General features: G+C 37.2%; 2 protein-coding genes across 6 annotated transcripts in view; both read right to left on the reverse strand.

Moving 5' to 3' along the window:
- Positions 1–92: 92 nt before the first annotated feature.
- Positions 93–15,728, reverse strand: tpm2 (tropomyosin 2 (beta)). 4 transcript variants are annotated; one of them, XM_074690516.1, is made up of 9 exons: positions 15,462–15,728; positions 10,760–10,885; positions 8,123–8,256; positions 7,647–7,764; positions 7,482–7,552; positions 4,455–4,530; positions 3,225–3,287; positions 2,855–2,924; positions 93–425 (listed from the first exon to the last, which is right to left on the reverse strand). In XM_074690516.1, the coding sequence occupies exons 1-9, from the start codon at positions 15,573–15,575 to the stop codon at positions 343–345; spliced, it is 855 nt and encodes a 284-aa protein (XP_074546617.1). In that variant the 5' UTR covers positions 15,576–15,728; the 3' UTR covers positions 93–342. The 4 variants fall into 4 exon arrangements, with proteins under 4 accessions (XP_074546617.1, XP_074546618.1, XP_074546616.1 ...); XM_074690517.1 differs by lacking the exon at positions 4,455–4,530 and adding an exon at positions 5,179–5,254; XM_074690515.1 differs by lacking the exon at positions 93–425 and adding an exon at positions 1,686–1,951.
- A 2,386-nt stretch (positions 15,729–18,114) lies between these two features.
- Positions 18,115–23,650, reverse strand: part of tln1 (talin 1) — a 60,944-nt gene continuing 55,408 nt past the window's right edge. For both annotated transcript variants that reach the window (XM_074689895.1, XM_074689896.1), the window contains 3 exons: positions 22,343–22,525; positions 19,207–19,332; positions 18,115–19,111 (listed from right to left, as the gene is read on the reverse strand). In XM_074689895.1, the coding sequence (XP_074545996.1) occupies positions 18,977–19,111; positions 19,207–19,332; positions 22,343–22,525 (444 nt within the window). In that variant the 3' untranslated portion in view covers positions 18,115–18,976. The remainder of the gene's footprint in view (positions 19,112–19,206; positions 19,333–22,342; positions 22,526–23,650) is intronic.

A 23,650-nucleotide genomic window follows, 5' to 3' on the forward strand; every position in this document is an offset into this window, starting at 1 on the left:
GTAAATTTTTCTTAAGTCAGTGTGTGTAGAGCATCAAGTTGGAACATGTTATTCATCCTGGAATAATAACACTGTGACCATCAGCTCATCAGTCATCAATCAGCTGTTTATTGAACAGTTTATTGAACATAGTGTGGTGGCACAGAGCAGGTACTTGAGTCCACAGATTCAATAATTCTTCAGACTGATGTTTTTATATAAACAGCTGTTTTTTAATCTGAACCTCTTCTTCTCTGTGAGACCATTTGTCTTCTGAGACCTGATCAAGAACCTTATCAAACAGACACAACCAGATTAGCATATAGGTCAGATGTTAGGGCAGGTGTGCCATTGGATCAGGGTCTACATATTGTTGAGCTCCAGCAGGGTCTGGTCTAGGACCTGGTGCATGTCCAGGTTCTCTTCTTTGGCTTGAGCCAGTTTCTCTGCAGGAAGGAAGCAAAGGTGAGATGGGAACACCTGCACAGATAGAGGTCCTACACTGTCTGTGTTTGAAACTTTAACTACTAAACTGTGTACAAATATAAAACACATTACTTCAAAGTAAAAAATAATATTCATATTAGAAGTAAAGATAATATAATAAGTCAAATTGGAAAAATTTATACCTGATAGATGTGATGTGGTTTGTAGTCTGTGTGTTTGTGGGTGTTATCTGGTACAAAGACTCAGGTTTAGATCAGTCTCTTGAGCCACTTTCTTTGTGTACTTACTTTTTTATTTATGTGTTATTTTATTCATTCATTTTTATTTAAGTTGTTTTTTCATTGTTTTCACTCTCATATTGCTGATTCTTTCCTGAATCTTTGTTTGGCTCCAAATCTCTCCACAACAACACCAAACAAAAACTTGCCTCACGTGTAAACACCTGTCAACACCTGAGCTCCGATTAAAAATAGGAACTTTAAAAAATATATATATAATTTTTTTTGTCAGATAAAAAAATAGAATAAATCCTTCATGTTTCTCTGACATTAACTCCTGAAACTTGTTCAGCTTAACACATTTGAGTCTAAACCTCAGACTGAACAGTACTAAAGGTGTTCAGGACAGACATCCATGTGTGGAAGATGATGATGATGAAAATGATGATGATGATGAATAGACATTTATCCTAAGTCCAATAAACCTAGATGGATGTGACGGATGATATCACAAATCAAAGATAACAATAATAATAACAGTAATAATCAAAACAATAATAATAATAATAATAATAATAATAATAATAATAATAATAATAATAAAAATAATAGTAATAATAATAATAATAGTAATAATAATAATAAGAAAAATTAAGATAAAAACTCAACATCCTCCTTTAATACCCTTTTTACCTTTGTTTGACCTCAGCTTTTTAAGAACTGTGTTTATTCTTTTATCAATTTGCTCCTTGTTCATTTCACCATGGTTGAAGGTGCTTCAGATGCACAAACATTAATTTCATGTCCTGACTTCTGTCCTGCCCTCTGCTGGACAAATCACGACACTACATCATTTCTCAATCAGCCTAAATCACTGTTTCCTGTGCCTCTTAGTGCTGTAGTGGTTTCTCATCTGTGGTGTTCATAAAATGCAGAAATTATAACATTACTGACATATAACTAATCAGATTTTAACATAAAGAAAAATACACTTTTCAATCCTGAAGATCATCACACAGAAAAGCAAGACAGGAGAAAACAGGAAGTCAAAGAGCTTTAATAGATTCAGTACAGACAAAGGGAGGGGGGACTTTCATAAAGAGGAAACAAGACACACGCATACACATACACACACACATGGGGAAGGGGTTGAAGGGAAGAAAGTGACACAGATGAAGTAAACAGGTGGAGGCAGGTGGAGGCAAGTGGGACAGAAGTGAGCAGCTACAGGGTGGTCATGTCGTTGAGGGCGAGGTCAAGCTCCTCACTGAGAGCTTTGCCCTTCAGTTTCTGAGCATACACCTCATCTACACACACACAGAAACACACACACGCAGAAGGAGAAAGGTGAAGAAACAGGAAGTAAGATCAGAGGTAAAAACAGAGTGTAAAGATTCAGACTGAAGGGTGCTGTACGATGAAGTTCTCCATCCTCAGTGTTTCTCTCAGTTGTCTACATAATTTATAATAATCTATAATCAAAGTTTTCCAGTTGAGCGCTCAATCGCCTGCAGATAAAGTCATGTTATAATTACAGGTGGAGACTGGAGTCTTTCAGCAAATTCAAAGTCTTCGAACATAATCTCGTTATACATGTTAGTGGAAACAGGTTAAACAGAGCCAGATTCATTGAACTCTGACTTTAAAATCAACAGGTTAAACAGAAATCTCACCTCATAGTAAGCCCTAATATTATAGATAATAAACAACACCTTAAGATCAGGTCAAACCTTCAGTGTATAAAATATTTACATCATTTAAGTATGGCAAGTAAAAGAAACACAGAAGAGAAGAGAAGAAGAGAAGAGAAGAGAAGAGAAGAGAAGAGAAGAGAAGAGAAGAGAAGAGAAGAGACGAGACGAGAAGAGACGAGAAGAGAAGAGAAGAGAAGAGAAGAGAAGAGAAGAGAAGAGAAGAGAAGAGACGAGACGAGACGAGACGAGAAGAGAAGAGAAGAGAAGAGAAGAGAAGAGAAGAGAAGAGAAGAGAAGAGAAGAGAAGAGAAGAGAGGAGACGAGAAGAGAAGAGAAGAGAAGAGAAGAGAAGAGAAGAGAAGTCTTTGTTTCCTGTTAACTTAACACCTTCCCACACTTGTTGCAACTGTATACCTGTCTACACAAATGTGACACCTGTGAGTGTGTTTCCTGAATCAAAAGTTTTTTCTTTGATTTTAAAAACCGCTGACAGACTCAGAGCAACCAGTTCGTTACCTTCCAGATCATCGATGGTCTTCTCCAGTTTGGCCACAGATCTCTCTGCAAACTCAGCACGAGTCTCAGCCTTAACACACACACACACACACACACACACACACACACACACACACACACACACACACACACACACACACACACACACAGAGGGACAGAGAGATGATTTCTGTATCATTTCAGTTCATAATGTAAGGACATAAAAAGCTCAGACTGGAGCTCTGCTTTAGACCAGCAGGGGGCGTTGCAGCATTAACACCAGTTCACAGTGTAAATAGAGGAACAGCAGAGGAAATACAGACACAGAAAACACAAACCTGGATTACAGAACTATAAAATGATAGTGATTGTCATGTAATTGTGACTTTACCTCTTTCAGTTTTTCAGTGAGAACTCTAATCTCTTCTTCATATTTGTCCTCCTTCTGTGAGTACTGTAACACACACACAAACATTGAACACATTACAGTGACTATTTATGTCGGACATGATGTGCTGAAAAATCAGCTGAGAGTCAACCTGATCTTTGTCTTTACACACTGATGATCCTAATTTATTTTGATTCCAGCATTTAATATGATCATTACTTGGGCTGGGACGATATGCTTGACTTCCGATTACGATTTTTTGGGGTGCCAATTCGATTTGATTTGCAGTTCTTTGATATTTCCATTATTTGCAACTTTTTGTTTGATTTTTTGATACTTGGGTCATGATATATAAGTATCATGATATATCACAATGTCACAATATTGTGATTTATTGTGATATTGTTCACAGTTAACTCAGAAAAAAAATACAGTTGACGTTTATGTAAATCAAACAGTATTATTGAAAAATTGAAATGACAAACCAAAATGTTTGATTGAAAAGAAACTTTTCTATTTTAATATTTTTGAAATACTGAAAGTCAAATGCAGTTACAAACATACACTTGATTTTAACAAAACAAAGTGCATCAACTTAAACTTAAATTTTTGCGATGTTAAAATGATGTTGCAAAGAAATTATTGGTGAAAGATGTTGTCAGTTAGTGTAAACAATGTTTTTCATAAAAAAATCTGATATTGTGCAAAAATAGTTCCCAAGAATATGATTTTATCAGTCTGCTACACTACCATGTTTAATATATAGTCTGTAGGCAACTTACAGCGCCATCTACTGTAGTGGAGGTGAGGAAGTCATATTTTACCTCCAACTCTGCCAAAATATGAATTTTAAATTTTAACAAAAGTATCTGTATTTAGAGATCAAAGAATCACAATATATCGCAATATTTTTTCACACTTCTAACATTACATGTATATCACGTGAGTCAGTTTTTAAGACCTATATAAGGGATCTGACATCTAAACTTTTTCCCAACCCAGCTAATAAACAAAGACTCAAATGGAGTATTTAAAAATGGAAAAACAACAAAACAAAAACATCACAATATTAATTTGTTGAAAAAAAAAATTCTTTGATTTTTTCTCCCAACCCTAATAACCACCTCCAACCGCCGCTTTATGGCGAGCTGACAGGGTCCTCATAGTGAGAAATGTTCTACCTGGACAAACAGGTGTCTGACACACACTCGGTCTGATCGCTTCATACTCTACCTTCTCAGCCTGAGCCTCCAGAGACTTCAGGTTGTTGGTGACATTTTTCAGCTCTTCCTCCAGATCACCTGATTTACTGAGCAACACGAGAAAGAGAAGGAGGAGAGGAAAAGAGAAGAGGAAAAGGAGAATAGAAAAGAGGAGTAAAAGAGGAGATCAGACTCTGAGCCTGTTTCCATCTCACTCTGAGAAACCAGGATGATTTTAATGATAATTTAAAAAATGGCTTTTGTGGTTGAGCCTGTCATGCAGAGGGAAAATGTTCCTGCTCCTGGAGAGGAGACTATTTTCAGTAGTGGATGGATAATGATGTGATTTAGTCATACTAAATATTTCCCCTGAGCACGCTGCTGCTGTGAGCCTCAGTCAGGGTTTGTTTATAGAAACCGTGTAAACACACACTGATGTGAACCTCTGTCCGGGGTGCACCGAATGCTCCTGACGAGAGCTTCAGTATAAACTGAGATGAAGATGAGGATCAGGCTCAGGATCTGGACAAGGATCGTAAGCAGATCAGTACCAGGATAGAGATCATGATCAGATCAGTATGAGGAAAGGTATCAGGATCCCATCAGGATCAGGTTGAGATGTAGTATAAGGGTAAGAATCAGATTAATGAAATCAGATGAGAAGAATCAGATCCGGATTATGATCTGGATCAGTTCAGCAAGAAGATCAAGACCAGGACAGGGCTCAGGAACAGATTTAGGATCAGGATCAGTACCTCGTCCTCACCGCACATCATGGATTTCAGATTCTGGTCCATGAGTCTGAGCTCCTCTTCCAGATCCCTCACCCTGCTGCAGGAGGGGTGGGTGGAGGGTTAGTAGGGCTGTGCAGGTGATGATGATGATGAACTGCATCATGTTAAAAAAACACACTCATGTGTGTGTGGTTAGTTTTTTCCATGCAGAGTAAAAACAGTGTCGCTGTCATGGTCAGTGAAATAACCGGACTGGGTATAAACATAAAAACCACATGGTCTAGCTGGGCCAAACGTCAGTGTTGCAGCCATATTGGTAGTGGCAATCCAGGAAGACGTATAGTATGTATACAGAAGTAACCAACTGTACCATTTGTTCATTCCTACCTATTCCCTCCCAAAATTTCATTGTAAAAATGTAAACTAAAAAAAACAGAACTAAATAAATTAGGGATGCACAATATTATCGGCACAATATCGGTATCGGCAGATAAAAGCTTAAAAACATGTTTATCGGTATAGGCAGATATGAAAATTTATGCCGATATGCACAGCCGATAAGGTGCTATTCAGTTAGGATTATTATTATTTTCCATCTAAAAAATAAGCTCCTTAAATAAAATGTAGCACTTCATTTATTTGCACTGCAGAGCTCTGTGTCTGTCACCAGGTTGTTACAGTAGCTCTAAAATAATCAAATGCAACTTGGTTATGTTTAAAAATGCATTGTACATTTAAAGTTCATGTGATCTAAAGAAATTATTTTTCTGTACTTCAATACTGAATGTCTTGAGTGTGAAAAAATAATACATTTCTCATCTATGGTAAAATCAAATGTTTTTTGTCTTGTTTTATGTGTGTTTCTTAAACAAATAAGACAGTCACAATTAGAGTAACATATAAATTCCAGTACAGGATACACTTAGCTTTCTTTACAGTGAAAAAAACAAACAAACTTGTGATTATCAGTATCGGCCATCAGTATCGGCCAAAAGGGGTTTCGATATATCGGCATATCGGATATCGGCAAAAATCCAATATCGTGCATCCCTAAAATAAATGTCTACAATTTCTGTAATGGATATCTTAAAGAAACGAAAACTAGACTGTTTGCCTCTTGCAGGGTCAAACAATGTATTTGAAATACCTAAACATTTTTTAGACCTTAAACAATGTTTAGTCATTGAATGTATAGAAACTTAAAAAAAAAAAAGAAAAAAAGGAAAACTTAAGTGCTCATTATTCAGGAAGTATACAGTTTTCGCATCTACTTGTATTAAACCACAGGGCAGACCTGCCACTAGCAATATGGCCGACATGCTAATACATCACTGCAGCAGGACAACACACGCTGTTTTCCAAGCCGCCTACAACACCAGCATTGCCTACTATTTGGGCCAGAATTTAGTATGTAGGAGGTAGTATGCAAAAACTTGCAAAATCTGCAGTATGCCAAAAATCACTGCACGTCCTTCTGATCCAGGGAAATTTCTCAGTATGCAACAGACCAGTCTACCTGGCAAACTGTTTCCCACAATGCACGGTGCTGACACTGTTTGTCAATACCGGTGGCAGGTTTTGGTGAATTACCGCCATCTACTGGAATGTGTCGGCATTACAACTACAATACAACAACACTAACGTTAGACGGTCTGTGAGATAGAAGTGAAGTGATGAGAAGAAACACAACTAAATCTTGTCACTTCTAGTTGTAAAAGAGGTGTTTACTTCTACAAATACATTAAAGCCCATATAAACCAATGATTGCCTTTTTTTTAAACCATACATGGAGTATATGGAAGCATTTATTTCACCAGCTGTAAATCAAAAGTCAATCCATTCTTTTTAAAATTAACAATATAACTTTTGGTGTAAGATTAAAAATCAAATATGATGTTTCTGCTGTGATATGGTTGACAAAATACCTAAAATATCACCATCTACTGAAAGTTTGTTTCGTACATTTTTAATAAAGGTAAAAAGAAAATAAATCATCAGCTGTAGCTCTGCCTTCCTAAACTGAAAACCAGAGTAGTATACTACAAAAAAGACCCAACAGAACAGTTATACTACATAATACATGCAAAAGCAGTAGGCAGTATGCAGTGACTACTACATACTACATTCACGTGTAGTATGTAGTAAGCGGTTTGGAAAACAGCCACAGTCAATGCAGCATCCACTCATTCATATTTACTGAAACAGAGACCACATGACAGCATAGATCACATGACCTGCTCTACAACAGCACAGATCACATGACCCGAGCTATGACATCATAAATTAAACAGGAGGTCTCAGGTGTCTCAGGTGTGTAAACTTACGCCTCAGCCACCTCAGCTCGCTCTTCTGAGCGCTCGAGATCTCCCTCCAGGATCACCAGCTTACGAGCCACCTACACACACACACACAAACACACACAAACTGTGAAGCATTGTGTATTTCCGTCATGTATTGTGTTGTTTTTGTGTAATATTTTGGAGTATCACCTCCTCATATTTACGGTCAGCCTCCTCTGCGATGTGTTTGGCCTCCTTAAGCTGCATCTCCTGGATCTCCATCTTCTCCTCGTCTTTAGACGCTCTGTTCTCTATCACCTTCATCCCTCTGAGGAAGAGGAGGAGGAGGAGAATATAAATATGTGTATTTTTCAATTACAGACTTATTTATGCAAAATTTGATTCAGCTTAATCAGTGAGTCAGGCTAAAGGAGGAGGAGGATGAGGAGGAGAAAGAGGATTAGGAGGAGGAAGAAGGTTATATTTATGTGGTTTATTTACTGTGCAGTGTTTAGTGTGATCTGTCAGCTGATCTGAAGCTTCGCTGACTTAGGGAGGAGGTGATGACCAGAAGACAGATCACTTTGAATAACACTGATCACAGTGATATATATCCATCCATATCCATATCCACACACGATACACCCCGTATAGATTATGTTTTAAATATAGACGCGTGTCTTCACCTCTCACTCTCATCGGCAGCTTTCTCTGCCTCCTCCAGTTTCTGCAGCGCTGTTGCCAGTCTCTCCTGAGCTCGGTCCAGCTCCTCTTCCACCAGCTGGATCCTCCTGTTCAGAGACGCCACCTCAGCTTCAGCCTGCACGACACACACACGTAAATAATTTGCTACAGACATAGCTCTTGGTACAGATGATCACTGCTGACTGACTGTGAAGCACTTTGTCACCTGTATTGAAAAGTGCCATATAAATATATGAATAAATAAAGAATTATTATTGTTAAAATAAAGTATTAACTGTTGTGGCTCTTTCTTTAATCCCACAGTGAGAAATCCAGCAGCAGTTTCAGTATCAGTTTAATAATTTGAGGCTATGCTGTGAATTCACTTCATCTACTGATAGTTTCTACTGATTTCAGCTCAAAACAACTTAAAATTTAAAAAGTATTAGATTATTCATTTAAACAAGCTGATGAATAACTTGAGTTTTCAGGCGTGTTACCCTCTCTCTGGCCCCCCTCTCCATGTCCGCCTCCTCCTGAAGCAGATCAGCTCGGTCCTCTGCATCGAAGGCGACCTGCTGCAGACCCTGTATTTTCCTGCGAACTGCCTCTATGGAGCTGAAGGCCGCCATTGTATCTACCTGCCCTCACTTCTGCTGCTGGTGCTCACCTGTGTCTACCTGTCTCCGTGGCAACAGAAGCAACACGTGACCCTCAGGTTTAGGGTCTGGCTTTTTCTAAAGAGTTGGATCATTTGACTCGGCTCTTGCAGTGACTCGGATCTTTTGACTCGGCTTTTAAAGACAAATTATGATTTCTAAAGTTACTGTAACCAGCCACTAGGTCAGCTTAACAGGAAATTTCCCCTCAGCAAGGAGCTCAGGATTGTAGTGTTCATTATTATTATCAAAAAAATATCTAATAATATCACTAAAGAAGCAGACGAAATATTATGATCTCACTACATTTGAATTGAACCATACTAATCATACAAATAATACTAATAATATTTTATTGTATTACATTACAATATATCATAATTTACAATATTAAAGTATTTTTTATTATATAATATTATATAACATTATATTATGTTATATTATAAAATATTATATTTAATTATATTTTATCAAATTATATTAATTTATAATATTAAATCATATTTTGTTATATAATATGATATAATATAATATAATATATTGTATTATATTATATGATATTATATTATATTATATCATATTTTATATATTATATTATATTTTATATATATATTTTATTATGAATAACCTGATTGATACACTTTCCACTTTACACTGTTTATACAACTAGGTGTTAGTTTAACGTTTTGGTTAATTATTTAAAAAATTAGTTTCAGAAAGCAGCTCAAGATCAAAGTTTTCGTCACTGTATATCGAATGTCAAATAATAATTTAAAAAAATGGCATAGAAATGATATTAATAAAGAAACATAATAAAAATTAATAATAAAATAACATTTCATTTTAATTTTATTTTATAATTTTGTAGTGTATTATATTATATAGTATTATATTTTATTAAAATTTATTTTATTATATTTGATTATATTACATAATTATATTATAATATATTATATTATATTATATCATATCATATCATATATTATATTATATTATATTATATTATATTATATTATATTATATTATATTATATTATATTATATTATATTATATTATATTAGATCATTTTATATTATTTTACATTATATTATATTAGATCATTTTATATTATTTTACATTATATTATGGACAATCTCATCAATAAAATTTCCACTGTACACTGATTTTACAACAAGATGTAAGTTCAATGTTTTGGTTAATAATTTAAAAAAATATTTTAGCTTGAAAAGTTTAGTAGTTGGTCTCATTGTTTAAATGTTAGTTCAACAGTTTGGTTTTGTTTAATACTTTTGTTATCAGTTGAACACTTAAAGGTCAAATATTTCTGTTGCTCATTGAATACTTCAATTGTTGGCCTAACAGTTCAGCTGATGGTTACATAGTTAAATTTAAACTTGAAGATTTAAGTTTTTGGTCTCATAATTTGCTTGTTGGTTAAAAAGTTTTCTTTTAAGTTAAATATTTTATTCATTGTTTTGATATTTCTGTTTTTTCACAGCCCTGCAGACTGTGAATCGTAAATCAACCCTCTCTCTGGTTGTTTTTCCATGTTTGGTCAAATCTCTGCAGGGAGAATTCACTCCTCTGAGGATTACGGCTCCACTCTCCTTCCTGCGTTCCTGCTCTATACATGGTCATAAAAGCTGTGACGCCTGGAGACATGTTTAAGTATCCAGACAGAGAACACGCTGAGAATTAGCTGAGATTAATGTGCCACAGAGAACTTAAATAAACAACAGTGTTTAAGCCTATAATGGTAAATTAAAGTGCTACTGCTGATCTTTTTTTGACATAATGATGGTTTATTTTTGATGTAATGATTGTGTAGTATAGTCTTAAAGATTATATATTATACTGACCAGGTGATTTTGTGTCACTGGCCTAATGTTTATATATTTCATATGATGAGGGTTAGTATATTGGAATTGACTTCTGTATGTGACTAGAGTCCTGTGACCTCTGACCCCACCCCTCACTCACGTCTGTGGCCTTCTTCTCAGCCTGCTCCAGCTTCTCCTGAGCATCCTTCAGAGACTCAGAGTATTTGTCGAGCTCATCCTCCACACCCTTCAGCTTCTTCTGCAGGCCCAGCAGCTCCTCCTCCAGCTACACACACACACACACACAAAGAGAGAAAAAGAAGTTGAACACTGGTCTGCAGAATCATTGCATAAACCAATATTCTGTCTGTTCACCTCCCCTCAGTCGTCCTTTAATAAACCATCCAGGTGTGCGGGTGATTACACTCGGGTAAACCTGTTTATTTTGAGCTGCTATAACACCACCTACAGGCCAAATGGAGTCAAACTAGTCTCAGATCTTATACTCACACATAAAATGTATTATAATCATTATTATCTGCACCAAATGTGACTGCAACAGCACAAGAGTTTAGGTGATACGACAGATTTTAATATAAGCTCAACAGCCCACATTGCAAAAATCTGCAGGAAAACTTCTGACAATATAAAATACATAAGTTCAACCAGCCAGTCCAACTGGTTCCTTTTTCATGAGGGGAGAGATGGTCTGTAGTTTTTAATGATCCATGGCTGGTGTCCAGAGATTGTTTCAGTTGTTCACATTCGAACAACAGGCTGCAGACTATTAAAAGACGACAGTAAATGATGCAGCCTCACGACAATGTCCCGGACAAATGTCCTTTCTATATCTCACTGACAGTCTGTTTCCATGTATGGCATCCCGGTCTTAAATAGCCCCACAGTCCTGAGCCGGCAGACCACACTGAGGGAATAACAGTCGCAACTGCCTTTGTGACAACAATTCAGAGAAGGCTGGGCAGAAATAGACACTCACTGCACTGTAAAAATCTAAATTTATCCCCTATGTGGGCAAAAAAAAACCACTACATAGTTAAAAAATAAATAGAATAATTAATTAATTGAAAAAATATCATAAGCTACACTGTAAAAAAATCTTCTGCATTGTAAAGAAATCTGAAATTATCTTCTGCATTGGCAAAAAAACCACTACACTGTTAAAACATTAATTAATTAATTAATTTAAAAAATAAATAATTCAAAAAATCATAAGCTACACTGTAAAAAACTGCAAGAAAAATCAAAAATTATTATCTGCATGAGCAAAAAAAAATTACAAAGATAATTAAATAAATAATTATACACATAAAAAAATAATAATAATAAAAAAGAAATCATAAGCTATAATGCAAAAAAATCTAAAATTATCCTCTGTATAGGAAAAAAAATCATTACGTAATCAAAAAATAAATACATTTAAAAAATCAAAAATCATCTGCTACACTGTAAGAAAAACTCTACTGCACTGAAAAAACTGAAATCAACTGCTGCATGGTGGAAAAAAAATATTTGCTGCACTGTAAAAAAAATTAAACCATCTACTACACTGTAAAAAAAAATCATCTACAGCATGGTAAAGAAAACATCATCTTCACTGTAACAATAAAAAAAGGCATCCACTGCACTGTAAAAAATAGTACTATTGACTGCATGTTAAAGAAATTGGAAGTCTTCTGCTGAATGGTTAAAGAATTAAATCATCCACTGCACAAATTAAGTCATTGGATAAACTATAAAAATGGGAAATCATCTGCAGCACTGTAAAACAAAAATCGTTGGAAACAGTCACTTCTTCAGTGAAAAAATAAGGGTTGAAAAAGTCTTTCAAAAAAGTCAGCCCAACTAAAGGTGTTTCTTCTGTTGCTGAAGCAGGATCTTTGATGAAAACTTTCAGACAACCGGACATGTGCACTGAGTCTTGATCCAGCAGGGGGCGCAGAGTTTTCTTGTTGATGAAGGAGATGTTGTCTGCTCAGTCGGGGTCTAGTCAACCTTTCCTCCTCTGGTTTTACACTCTGAGTCCTCATACACTGGACCACACATTCATTAAATCCAGTCTGTGACGAAGCTGTGCCACAGGACGGTAGAAAGGTCTCAGACTTCAGTGGATGGAAACATTTCTGTTCTTCCAGGTGATCGACTGAAACTGGTGATGATCCATGACGTCCTGCAGGCTGCTGGTAGAGCATTACTGTTTCTTTACACCAGTTTAATATGAAATAATGATGGCTCGACTGTAAACCAGGTTGAAAAAGAAAACTTAAGAGACTCAGAGATCTGAGTCCCCTCAGAATCACTCTCCGTCTCTCACAAACTGTGTCTCTGTTTTCGGGTGGTTGTGGTTCAAATGAAACTGTCAGCACTAAATCAACTCTCTCGTCCAAGTTTTTTCCCCAATACTCAGACTTTAGCCCTGGTCTAATAATGAAGGGAGGATGCACAAAAAAATCAGTCACTTTTTAAAATCTACATCTGTTTTTATGATCCAAGTCTGTCGCCGTTCATGTCAGGAGTTTAACATCTATTCACGGTCTGTATAAAAACTTGGACCATATGATAGCTTCCCAGAAGAGTAGCTGGGACATTTGGAGCTCCCCCTGGTGACTAGCTGCAGTACTGGTCACGAAGCCTGTCTTCTCCAGGTTAAAAACGGGACATTACTCAACTCTAAAGTCCAACGTAATTCCTTTTTATAAGATGACATAGCTGCTCACTTCTCTGAAAAATCTACTTTGAATTTATACTATGATTAACAGCTCTGCTGACTGATGAGTGAGTGCTTTAAAATCACAAGGGTCTGTTTCACTGTGGATTGGAGCCAATTAAGGGAGCTTTGATACTTTAGCAACAAGCTAAATGTGGGTTTGTTAGAGGAAGGGATTCACCAGCTGAATCACTTCTGGACGTGCTAACACCAGCGAAACATGTCAGCACCTATTAAGAGGTTGTTTCCTTCACTTTTTCCCATTGAAAGATGGTGTAAACAAGTCATCCTAAAAATGTATTATCATTAACACTATATCAAACCCATCATAACATATCAAATACTGTTAGAGACTTTCCATAAAGAGCAGACTTCACAGCCCAACATTAGACCATAATAAAATCTATAGGAACTGTGATAATACCTGTATAAACAGTGATAATAACTGAAATAAGCTGTAAGAACTGTAATAACTGTATTAACAACTGTAATATTAGATGGATTCATAACTCTAATAACTGTGACAATAACTATATCATTTACTGTAATATCTATATTTATGACTGTATTTATTACTTTTATCTATACCTCTAACTATAATGATGTAAAACTGCAGCAAAATGTATCTTAAACTGTAATACAAACTGTAATAGCTATTAACAAATGTGTTTAAACTGTAATATTAACTATAACACATTTATTAATAGCTATGATAATAACTTTAATAACTGTTTTAATAGCTGAAAGTTTAAGAGCTGAACTAAACTGAACAGTTTTTAAACTTAGGAACTGTATTAACTGTAATACTGACTGAACGCATAACTGAAATTAACATAATAGGACCTGGAGAAAATGAATCAATAACTGTCGACATCAACAACTAAACTTATGACTGTAATAGTTGTATTAATAATGCTATAAGAACTGTTATAAATGTGTAATTAACTTTAATAACTGTATTTATGACAGTAATAACTGCATTAATAATCATAGCGAATGAAATGATTATTGTAAGCATAACTGTGTATAACTGTAATAACTATATTCTTTTTCTTTATGCTTAATAACTGTAAAACTTGCATAAGAATGGTAATAACTGTATTATAAACTGTAATAAGTGCAACATTAAAACTTTAATGACTGTAATAGTTGAATTAAAAACTGTAGTAAATGAATTAATGCCTGTAATAATTGTTCTTATGTAATGTATTAATAACTGTAATCATTGTATGAATCCCTGTGTAAGAAATGTAACAACTGCATTATAAACTGTAATAATAACTGTTTGTAAATCTTTGTATAAATATATTTTCTACTGTAAGAAATGTATTGGTAGCTAACTGTATTTATTATTGTAATAGTCAGTGGGGGTTCTGTACAGAGTCTGACATGTTTGGATCTGTAATAAATAAAACGATGTTAAATCATCAAACAGGTTTTTACAGCATGACAGGACGAAGAATGAGTGTCAGGAACACGTGTGTCAAACTGTCTATGAATATCAGTGTGACTTACTGAGATGGGATTAGGTGGGACACCCCTCCCTTACACTAACACACACACACATATACACACACCGTATGAGACAGTTGTGTGTGTCCTCTCTTCTAACTCAGCTGTGGATGAACTGAAACATGTTGGAGCCCGGAGGATCAGCTCTCTGCTTGTTTTCTATTTATGGTCAAACTGTGAGCAGCGGATCGTCTCTGCTGTTCACTTTGAGTCTATCATCACTTCAGCATCTAAAATAAAACACAGACCTTAGTGTGTGTGTGTGTGTGTTTGAGCTGTCACACAGGTGGAATTTAAAGCTAAACTAAGTGAATCTCCTGTCATGTGTCTCAGTTTTTTATGAGTGATCTGATTCAGAAGACAAAGCTAGTTCCTAAAATTCTTTGCACTGCACCTTTATAACAAAGTTGAATTTGAGCTCCTTTAATAAAAACACCTGTTTGAAGCAAGTGTCACAGGTGGATGTGGGATCAGAGAGTGGTGAATCAAAAGTTTTATGTGCAATATATCCAGGATCTTGTCCTGTCTCACCTGCACCTGTGAGTGCCCCCCTGTGATGGCACACCTGTTTAGAGTGGCAGTGATTCTTTCATATGAGAGAGTAGGGGTGTTATGTGTGTTTTACCTGTTTGCACTTGTCCTCGGCTCCCTTCTTGTCCCCCTCGGCCTGTTCAGCTCGGTCTATCGCATTCTCCTTGTCCAACTTCAACATCTGCATCTTCTTCTTGATGGCCTCCATGTTGGCGCGGGTTTGGGCTGCTCACAGCGGGAGAAAGAGGCTGCTGGTCCGGACAGAGAGGGGAGCACCGCTCGGTGTGTGACTGTGTGACGGGACGGAGGATGGAGCAGCAGCTGCACGAGCTCACACTTTTTTTCACAGTGAATCTGCGCGAGGACGTTCCCATATTTAGGCAGCATGGAGGACAGAGCGCGCGTGACGTGTGGGAATAAATCAGGTCTGTTTGTATCACGTGCCACATCTGATCCACCTGTAGAAGTTTTCTACGGGACGGCACGCTGTGATGGGAGATGAAGGCTAAACTTCCTACCTGGCAGGTGAACTTCATGGCGCTTTTTCACCCACTTATACTACATAAACTTTTTTTTTTTTAAGTCAAGACACACCTTGATTTTGCTGTGAAATTTTGGGATGTCAAATTTAATCTATCAAAGTAAAACACATTTACAATTTGGAGTAACATTTGCACAGGCCTGGATTTTTTTTTCTTTTTCTTTTTTTTTTACATCAGCTGAACCATGTAGTCTTTAATTCTGAGTATTTCCGGTTGTTTGCCGGTCTTGGCAGCTTCAGTCACTTAGAGTTATTTTTCCCATCGTGTTTTATAAACAAAACAATGTCTTTCCGAACAAATTAAGAGGTGAGACAGTCAGTTCTTGTTTTAAAAGCAGCAGAAAAACTTAACAGGTAAAAAAAAATGAAGTTTAGGAAAATGCAAATGAAACCCTTGTTCTCAACATATCAATAAAAATGTCTGCCTTAAGTTTTTTGAACAGTATAACAAAATAAGTTTCTACAGAGACAGAGTGTATCATGATTAGAATCAATGTTGGTACTCAATGGTACCAACTTTTGGTACTTATGTGTGTTTGTGTGGAAAAAAAATACTTTTTTTAAAAATAATAAAATCTCAAAGTTTTTCAGTTCGACATATATATTCTTCAGTATATAACTTTTCAATGCTGTGCTCATGTCTAGCATGGAAAATCACCTACTTTTCTACTCCCTTACAGTCACAAGGATGCAATAAGGAACCAAAATATGGTACTGTTTTGATTTTGATTTGGTACTTGGTTCTTGGTACCGGAGACAGAATTCGGTCTGTGGTACCAAGTACTGCAAAGGAGTCCACACCCCCCTGATCATACCTGATCAAAAACCATTGATAGGGGCACAGATGGCCTAGCGGTCTAGGTCATGACCCATGTGGTTCGCCCTCGAGCGGGGAGCCCAGGTTCAAGTCTGGTCTGTGGCCTGTTTTCCACGTCATTCCCCACTCTCACCACCTTTCTGTCTCTATCCACTGTCCTATCCTCTTTCAATTAAAGGCATGAAAAGCCTAAAAAATGACTTAAAAAAAACTCAATGATAAATCCAGATTATATAGAACCGAATTAAGTAGAATAGAATTTCACTGTCATTGCAAAAAGTACAACGAAATTGAAGTCACAGCAGCAATCAAGAAAACAAAAGTAAGAAAGTGTATAGAAAGTGCAAAAAGGTCCACAAGAAAACAGATGCTGACAGCTTGTCCATCATTGTCCAGTCAGCCAGTCTCCACCTCCACAGGGTCCAGGACTGAGCTTCTTCAGCAGTCTGTTCAGTCTCTGTCTCCTGGATCCTGTCTGCTCACAGCAGGTGAAGTTCTTCCAATGCCATGTCTGTGAATAGCATGATGCTACTCTGCCCTCTGGTATTCCCTCTGTTGCTGGGTTAGCATGGCTAGCTCGTCCATCTTATTGGAGATAGATCTTACGTTCCCAATAACGATGGATGGAAGGACAGGTCCATGTCGTCACTTCTTAGCTCACACCTGAGAACCAGCACATCATCCTCACCTCCTTCTCCTCATCCCGTGGGAAGACATCAGGCCTTACACCAGTTAGCATTGACATGCTACAGGCTGCTAACAGCTGAGTTCACATGTTAACAATGCAGCCATGGTGACATGTAGGATCTCCAGACAAACACAGGAGAAAAGTAGTAAAAATATCACTGAAGCCACAAAAAGTTTGGTGTCCATGACCAACAAATGAACCTTACTAAGTAATCCACTCCACTCCAAATACAAAGATTACAAAAAAGAGACGAAAAAATTACAAGAAACGGACAAAGAAAAGAGAGCTGCTGCAAAAGGCAGCCATAGCTAACAGGGCGGCACCTAGCAACCATGTACCTGACCAATAACCTGATCATACCTGATCCTAATGATATTAAGGATTCTGGCTTGAGGTTTCATTTAAACCTGATGGACTATTAAGATTTTCGTGAAAACATGATAAAACCTGTCAACATTAGTAAACCTGCCTCACTGAACTGCGCAGATGGTGTCTGTTCAGGAATAAAAACTGAAAGCAGTAAAATAAATGAAAACAGGACACTTTTTAGAATTACTGAAACAAACAATGATTTTAATTTAATACGACTCAATGTATTGTTTTTAGCACAGAGAAGGAAAACAGGATGAGACCAAAGTTAAAACCTGAGCCAAACTGTGAGGAAACGTTCATAAAGAGCAGGAGAGTGAGTGTTTATGTTTATCTGAGCCGGTTTGATCAGTAATTTATCTGTTATTGATTGAAAGCTCCAACAGGTGAAGGATATCGCTTACTGATACCTGACAGAGCCGCTTTAGAGACTCACTGTCACAAACTGAGTTTCTTTAGGTCCATTTAACCTGCTGATCATTCAAAACAGGAAGTAGAAACATCATGTGATCATCAGACAGTGTTAGCCGCTTACATTAGCACAGAAACAAGAGGACACAGAGCACCAAAACAGTCAAACAGATGTTAAATTATATGGCTTCATCATCTTTACACAAACTGCTCTAATAATCTAATAATCTGATACTCTAATAATCTGCGGCTGACAGCACAATACTGAACACAAACATTAAAAACAGCTCGTCTTTATAAAAATAACGTTTTTTATCTGATTTGTTCTGACGCAAAGTTCCAAATCTAAACTTTAACACTTTGTCTCCTTATTTTTTTTGAATATCAAGGTTTTAAAACGAACACTGAGACTTTCTCACATCTTTATAAACTAACACATCGTCTGCATAGAGAGTGCATAGATTCATACATCAATGTTTGCATAGGAAAAACAGAGAACAGCCTGTCTCACATGAAGGCAGCTGGATTCAAACATGCAGCAGAAACCAAAGAAGAAGAAATACAGACACATTTATTTATTTATATAAAGGTAAATGATCAGATATATGAAAGCACAGGTATCTTAATAAGGCATACAGCTATTTATTTCCACGTACACAGCTGTGGCGACGCAAGGATCTGGTCTCTCTGCAGGCATTTTTGGTGAAGTGGGTGGTTTTTTTAAAGAGTCCTGGGTGGATGTGCTTGAAGGGTCCTAGGAAGAAAGGTTCAGGTCTCCTGGTCTCACTGCTCCTGTCCGTCCTCTCTCAGCTCGGACGGCAGGAACTTGTACTGCTGCTGTCGGATCATCGCGAGCTTCTTCCTGGCCTCGTCCAGCTCCCGCTCCTTCCTCAGCATCTCCTCCTGAGCCGCAATGATCTGAAACACAAGTATAACACACTGAGTATGACCACACATCTATGTTGAATTAAATACTTTTTTATGTGCACCTGTACACCTGCTTTCTAACTCACCTGTGCGATGCCTCCCACCATTTTACTCTTCACCACCACGGCCTGATCGTCCTGAGCGTCAAACGCTGCTTTCTGAGCCGCTTTCACCAGATTATCAGATGCTCTCTTCACTGCGTTACCTGCAGCCTGCACAGAAACAGTAGATTTGAATCAACACACAAAAACACAAAGTATGATATTAATCATGATGTATAAGATCTTATTTCTTTTAAAACTATAGGATCAAAGTCTGTTATGGCTTCTTTCTTTCTGGGCGATTATAGAAAAAGCCGCTGACAAAATCTCCACGAAAGGAAAAAGTTTTGTGTGTGTGTGTATCTCTGTAAAAGGAGTGGATCTACAGCTGTGTGATGAGGATGATGAACACTCTGAGACAAACAGGCGTCTGATTGGACGAGTCGTCTCAACAAACAGAAGAGTTTTCCTTTCAGGGCTGAAGGAGCTCATCCCACGCTCATGTTTATCTCTCACTGCCAGTCTGCTATGGTCAGTGTTAGTGTTTGTCTGATAGATGGTCTGCTCCTCAAATTCAGCTCTGTGACTCTTTCTCCACTGCTCATATTAAACAGATCTAGTCACAGTTGTTTACGGTATAGTTTTAATTCAAATTTTTATCCACCAACACCCTCAGATATCTCACTGACTTATGCATTAGTGGAGACTTAGGTGGACCCTTTTCACTGAACAGGATCACAGCAGGTCACAGGGTGAGATTATGAGGCATAGGCAGGGGTCTGCAACCTTTACTTTCAAAGGAGTCATTTTGCCTCAGCTCACCTGGGACAGTCAATTCAGAGCCACAAAATTTACTTTATCTTTACAGTTAAGACTATGAGAGGATAAAAAAAATTCTATATATAGTCAAAATATAATAAATAATTATCATGACAAAATTATCAATCCCAAAATTAGAAAAGTTAGGAAATTTGAAAAAATTGCACAACTTTCAAAATTTTTTGTAATTTGAAGATTTGCAAAAATTTTGGAAAAAAAGGCAAAAGTTAAAAAAAATAAAATAAAACATTTGCAAGAGTTCAAATAATTTACAAATTTCAAAATGTTGCACATTAAAAAAAATGTTTTTTTTTATTATTTCAAAATTATTTTTGAAATTGAAAATAAATCCCCAATTTTTTCAACATAAACTTTCAAAAAAAATTGGGGAAATTCTAATTCCTTGTGAAATTAGCTGAATATTTTTAAAAGATGAAATTTAATAAACTTGCAAAAATTTAAAGATTTTGAAAAAGTACCTAAATTTGATAACATAATACTGCTCTACTCATCATTTTGCAAGATTTCAAACAGTTTTCAATTTTTTAAATTTGCAAAAGAATTAAAATAATTTTCAGTTTCTAAAAATTTGCACATTTAAAAAGATATATTATTTTTTTTGATATTTCAAAATTATTTTTTAAATAAAATAATCCCCAATTTTTAAAAAATGAACTTTTACAAATTTTGAAAAAAATCTTATTTCATAAAAAATTGCAAAATATTTTAAAAAGATGAAGTAATAAATTTGCAAAAATTTAAAGATTTTGAAAAAGCACCTAAATTTGATAACATCATACTGCTCAACTCACCTTTTTGTGTCTTTTTGCCAAAGTGCAGCCAGTTATCAAGCATGTATATAGATGTCTATGTTTTTAATTAGCAATATCCTCTATAAGAAATGTGAATTTTTTTTTCAACAATATTTATTAAAGCTACAAGAAGCCACTGCAAAGAAGTCAAAGAGCCGCATGAGGCTCCAGAGCCGCCGGTTGCAGACCTTTGAGCTAGGGTGTGTGAAGATTGTTTATGTACAGTGAGCACACAATGCCTGTCCAGGGTTGGACTTTCTCCTTGCAGTGTCATGTCTGGAGTTAGAGCTTTTGTTCTCGGAGCCCATGATGCTGCCGCCTTGTGGCCATGTTTTAATGACACACTGAGCACTACACACAACAAACAGGACGCCATGAGTTCTAGTAAGGAATTATTCAACAAATCTGAGTCGGTCTTCATAAAGGTAGTTACGTCCACATGCTCCATAATGACCGCTCATTGCTCTTGGTGACCAGATGAGGACAAAGGTGAGTATCTGACCCTGACGGTCCGCAGTTTTATTCTGTAACACTCTCTGGTCTAATGCAACCTCTCAGGTGTGTCTGACTGTGCTCTCAAACAGGTGAATGTTCCTCTCTTTATATTCCCACACTCCGAGCACAGACAGATGCTAATGCTAGGCTAACCCCTGTCCCAGCGTGTAGAGAGAGCACATGTAAAAGTGTAATGAGAGGTCAGGTGTTGAGTTTCTCTCTGTGGATTGTTTCCACTCCTGAGTGAGGGCGAATTATCCGAGCAGCAGCTGCAGGCCCAGAAGAGCAGACGATAAGCTGCTGCTGATTGGATCAGAGAACCTGAGCCGGGCCGGACCCAACGCCTGATGTGCTCACAGACGCAGACACACACAGGTCACTACTCACACACTGACAGCAGTCAAGGCAGTCAGAGGACAGAATGGAGACAATGACAGGTTAACGGCTCACCTGCAGGGTCTGACATGAGCTCTTTATTCAGGGCATCATGGGAAACGTAGGAAAAAACTTTGGGGAAGTATATCTTTATCTAATCTTTCTTTTATCGCCTTGTTAATCCAGCACTAAACTTCACAGATTAACCCCAAATTAAAACAGAATAACATGACATAACAGGTCATAAAGGTGAGGGTTACCTGAGCTAATAACAGATACAACACAGCAGCTGTCTGGTCCTATAGCTCACCTGAAACCCAATACACTCTTCCTGCACTGTATTTATAGACTGTGGCACCATGTGTGAATGTGTGTGTGTATCAGCTGTTATAGGATGATTGATAGTATTATTCATAAATAACAGCACACACACTCAGGTTTATGAGACGCAGACTGCATGAACCTGAGCTGAGATTTAGTTTTATTTTGAAGGGGTCTGATAAACGTAAAGGTGTGTGAAAAGGAAGTCCCAAAACTGTAGTACCTCAAGTGGCCACAAGAAGCTGCCTCCTGCAGTGAGTCAGTACCCATAGAGCTCCATGTTAAAATGTTCAGCTTTACAGTAGAAATACACATGTTTTCAGCCTGCTTCAAAAACAGTTTGTGCTGTGTTGTGTTACCTGTAGTCTCTTCATGGTCTGGGAGTCTTGGTCGGCCTTCACCTTACAGGCCACCAGCAGCTGAGCTGTGGATGCTGCGACCTGTTTGGCGGAGGAGATGAGTTTCTCTTCGCTGGCGTGTCCCTGCACTGCTGAGTTGGCTGCTTCACACAGGTTGTTGGTGGCTGCAGCAACCATCCGTGCCTAAAGAGTCAGAGGTCACAAATGGTTAGATTGATGGTGGGTGACTGAAATACAGGTGGATTGATGGATGTAAGAGACAGCTGGATGGATGGATGGATACAGGGAAAGGTGACTGGATAAAAATGAGAGAGGGTTGGAATGATGGATGGATTTGTTGTTAGATGGATGGACAAAATGTATCGTGAAAATTGACATAAGGCTGGTTAGATCAATGAATTTTTGATGGATTAAACTAACGGATGGTCAGTTGGATGGATGGATGGACTGATGGATGGATGGATGATCAATGGACAGATAGATATAAGATAGATAAATTTGATGGATGGATGGATGGATGGATAGATGGATGGATGACTAGTTATTTGGTTGGATGTAAAGATGGATTCAATTTAAAAAATGGATGGTTGGATGGATTGAATGGTTAGATGGATAGAAAGAATTGAACAGATGATGGTTAAACTTCTGTAAAAGTGAGTGTCAGACTTACAGCTATTAAACTGACGGATGGATGAATAAATAGATTGATTGGATAGATAGAGTGTTTGGAGAGATGGATAGATGATCAATGGACAGATAGATATAAGATAGATGAATATGATGGATGGATGGATGGATGGATGGATGGATGGATGGATGGATGGATGGATTTAATAGATTAGATGGATGGATGGATGGATGGATGGATGGATGGATGGATGGATGGATGGATGGATGGATGGATGGATGGATTGATTGAATGGTCATATGGAAGGATGGTATGATTAGATGGATAGGATAGATGGATGGATCAAGGGATGAATTGATGGATGGAATTAATAGATTAGATGGATGGATGGATGGATGGATGGATGGATGGATGGATGGATGGATGGATGGATGGATGGATGAATGGATGGATGGATCAAGGGATGAATGGATGAATGAATAAATACACCAATGGATGGAGAGATGAATAAATGACTGAATGGACAGGTCAGTGACTGAAATACGGATGGATTGATGGATGTTGGGGACAGTTGGATGGATGGATAGATAGATGGATGAAATGAGTTAATAATATTGACGTAAGGCTGATTAGATCAATGAATGTTTGATGGATTTGACTGACGGACGGATGGATAAAAG

This window comes from Halichoeres trimaculatus, unplaced genomic scaffold, assembly GCF_033239565.1.
Source record: "Halichoeres trimaculatus isolate MK-OKI-2021-1 unplaced genomic scaffold, fHalTri1.1 fHalTri1_scaffold_16, whole genome shotgun sequence".
Lineage (NCBI taxonomy): Eukaryota > Metazoa > Chordata > Actinopteri > Labriformes > Labridae > Halichoeres > Halichoeres trimaculatus.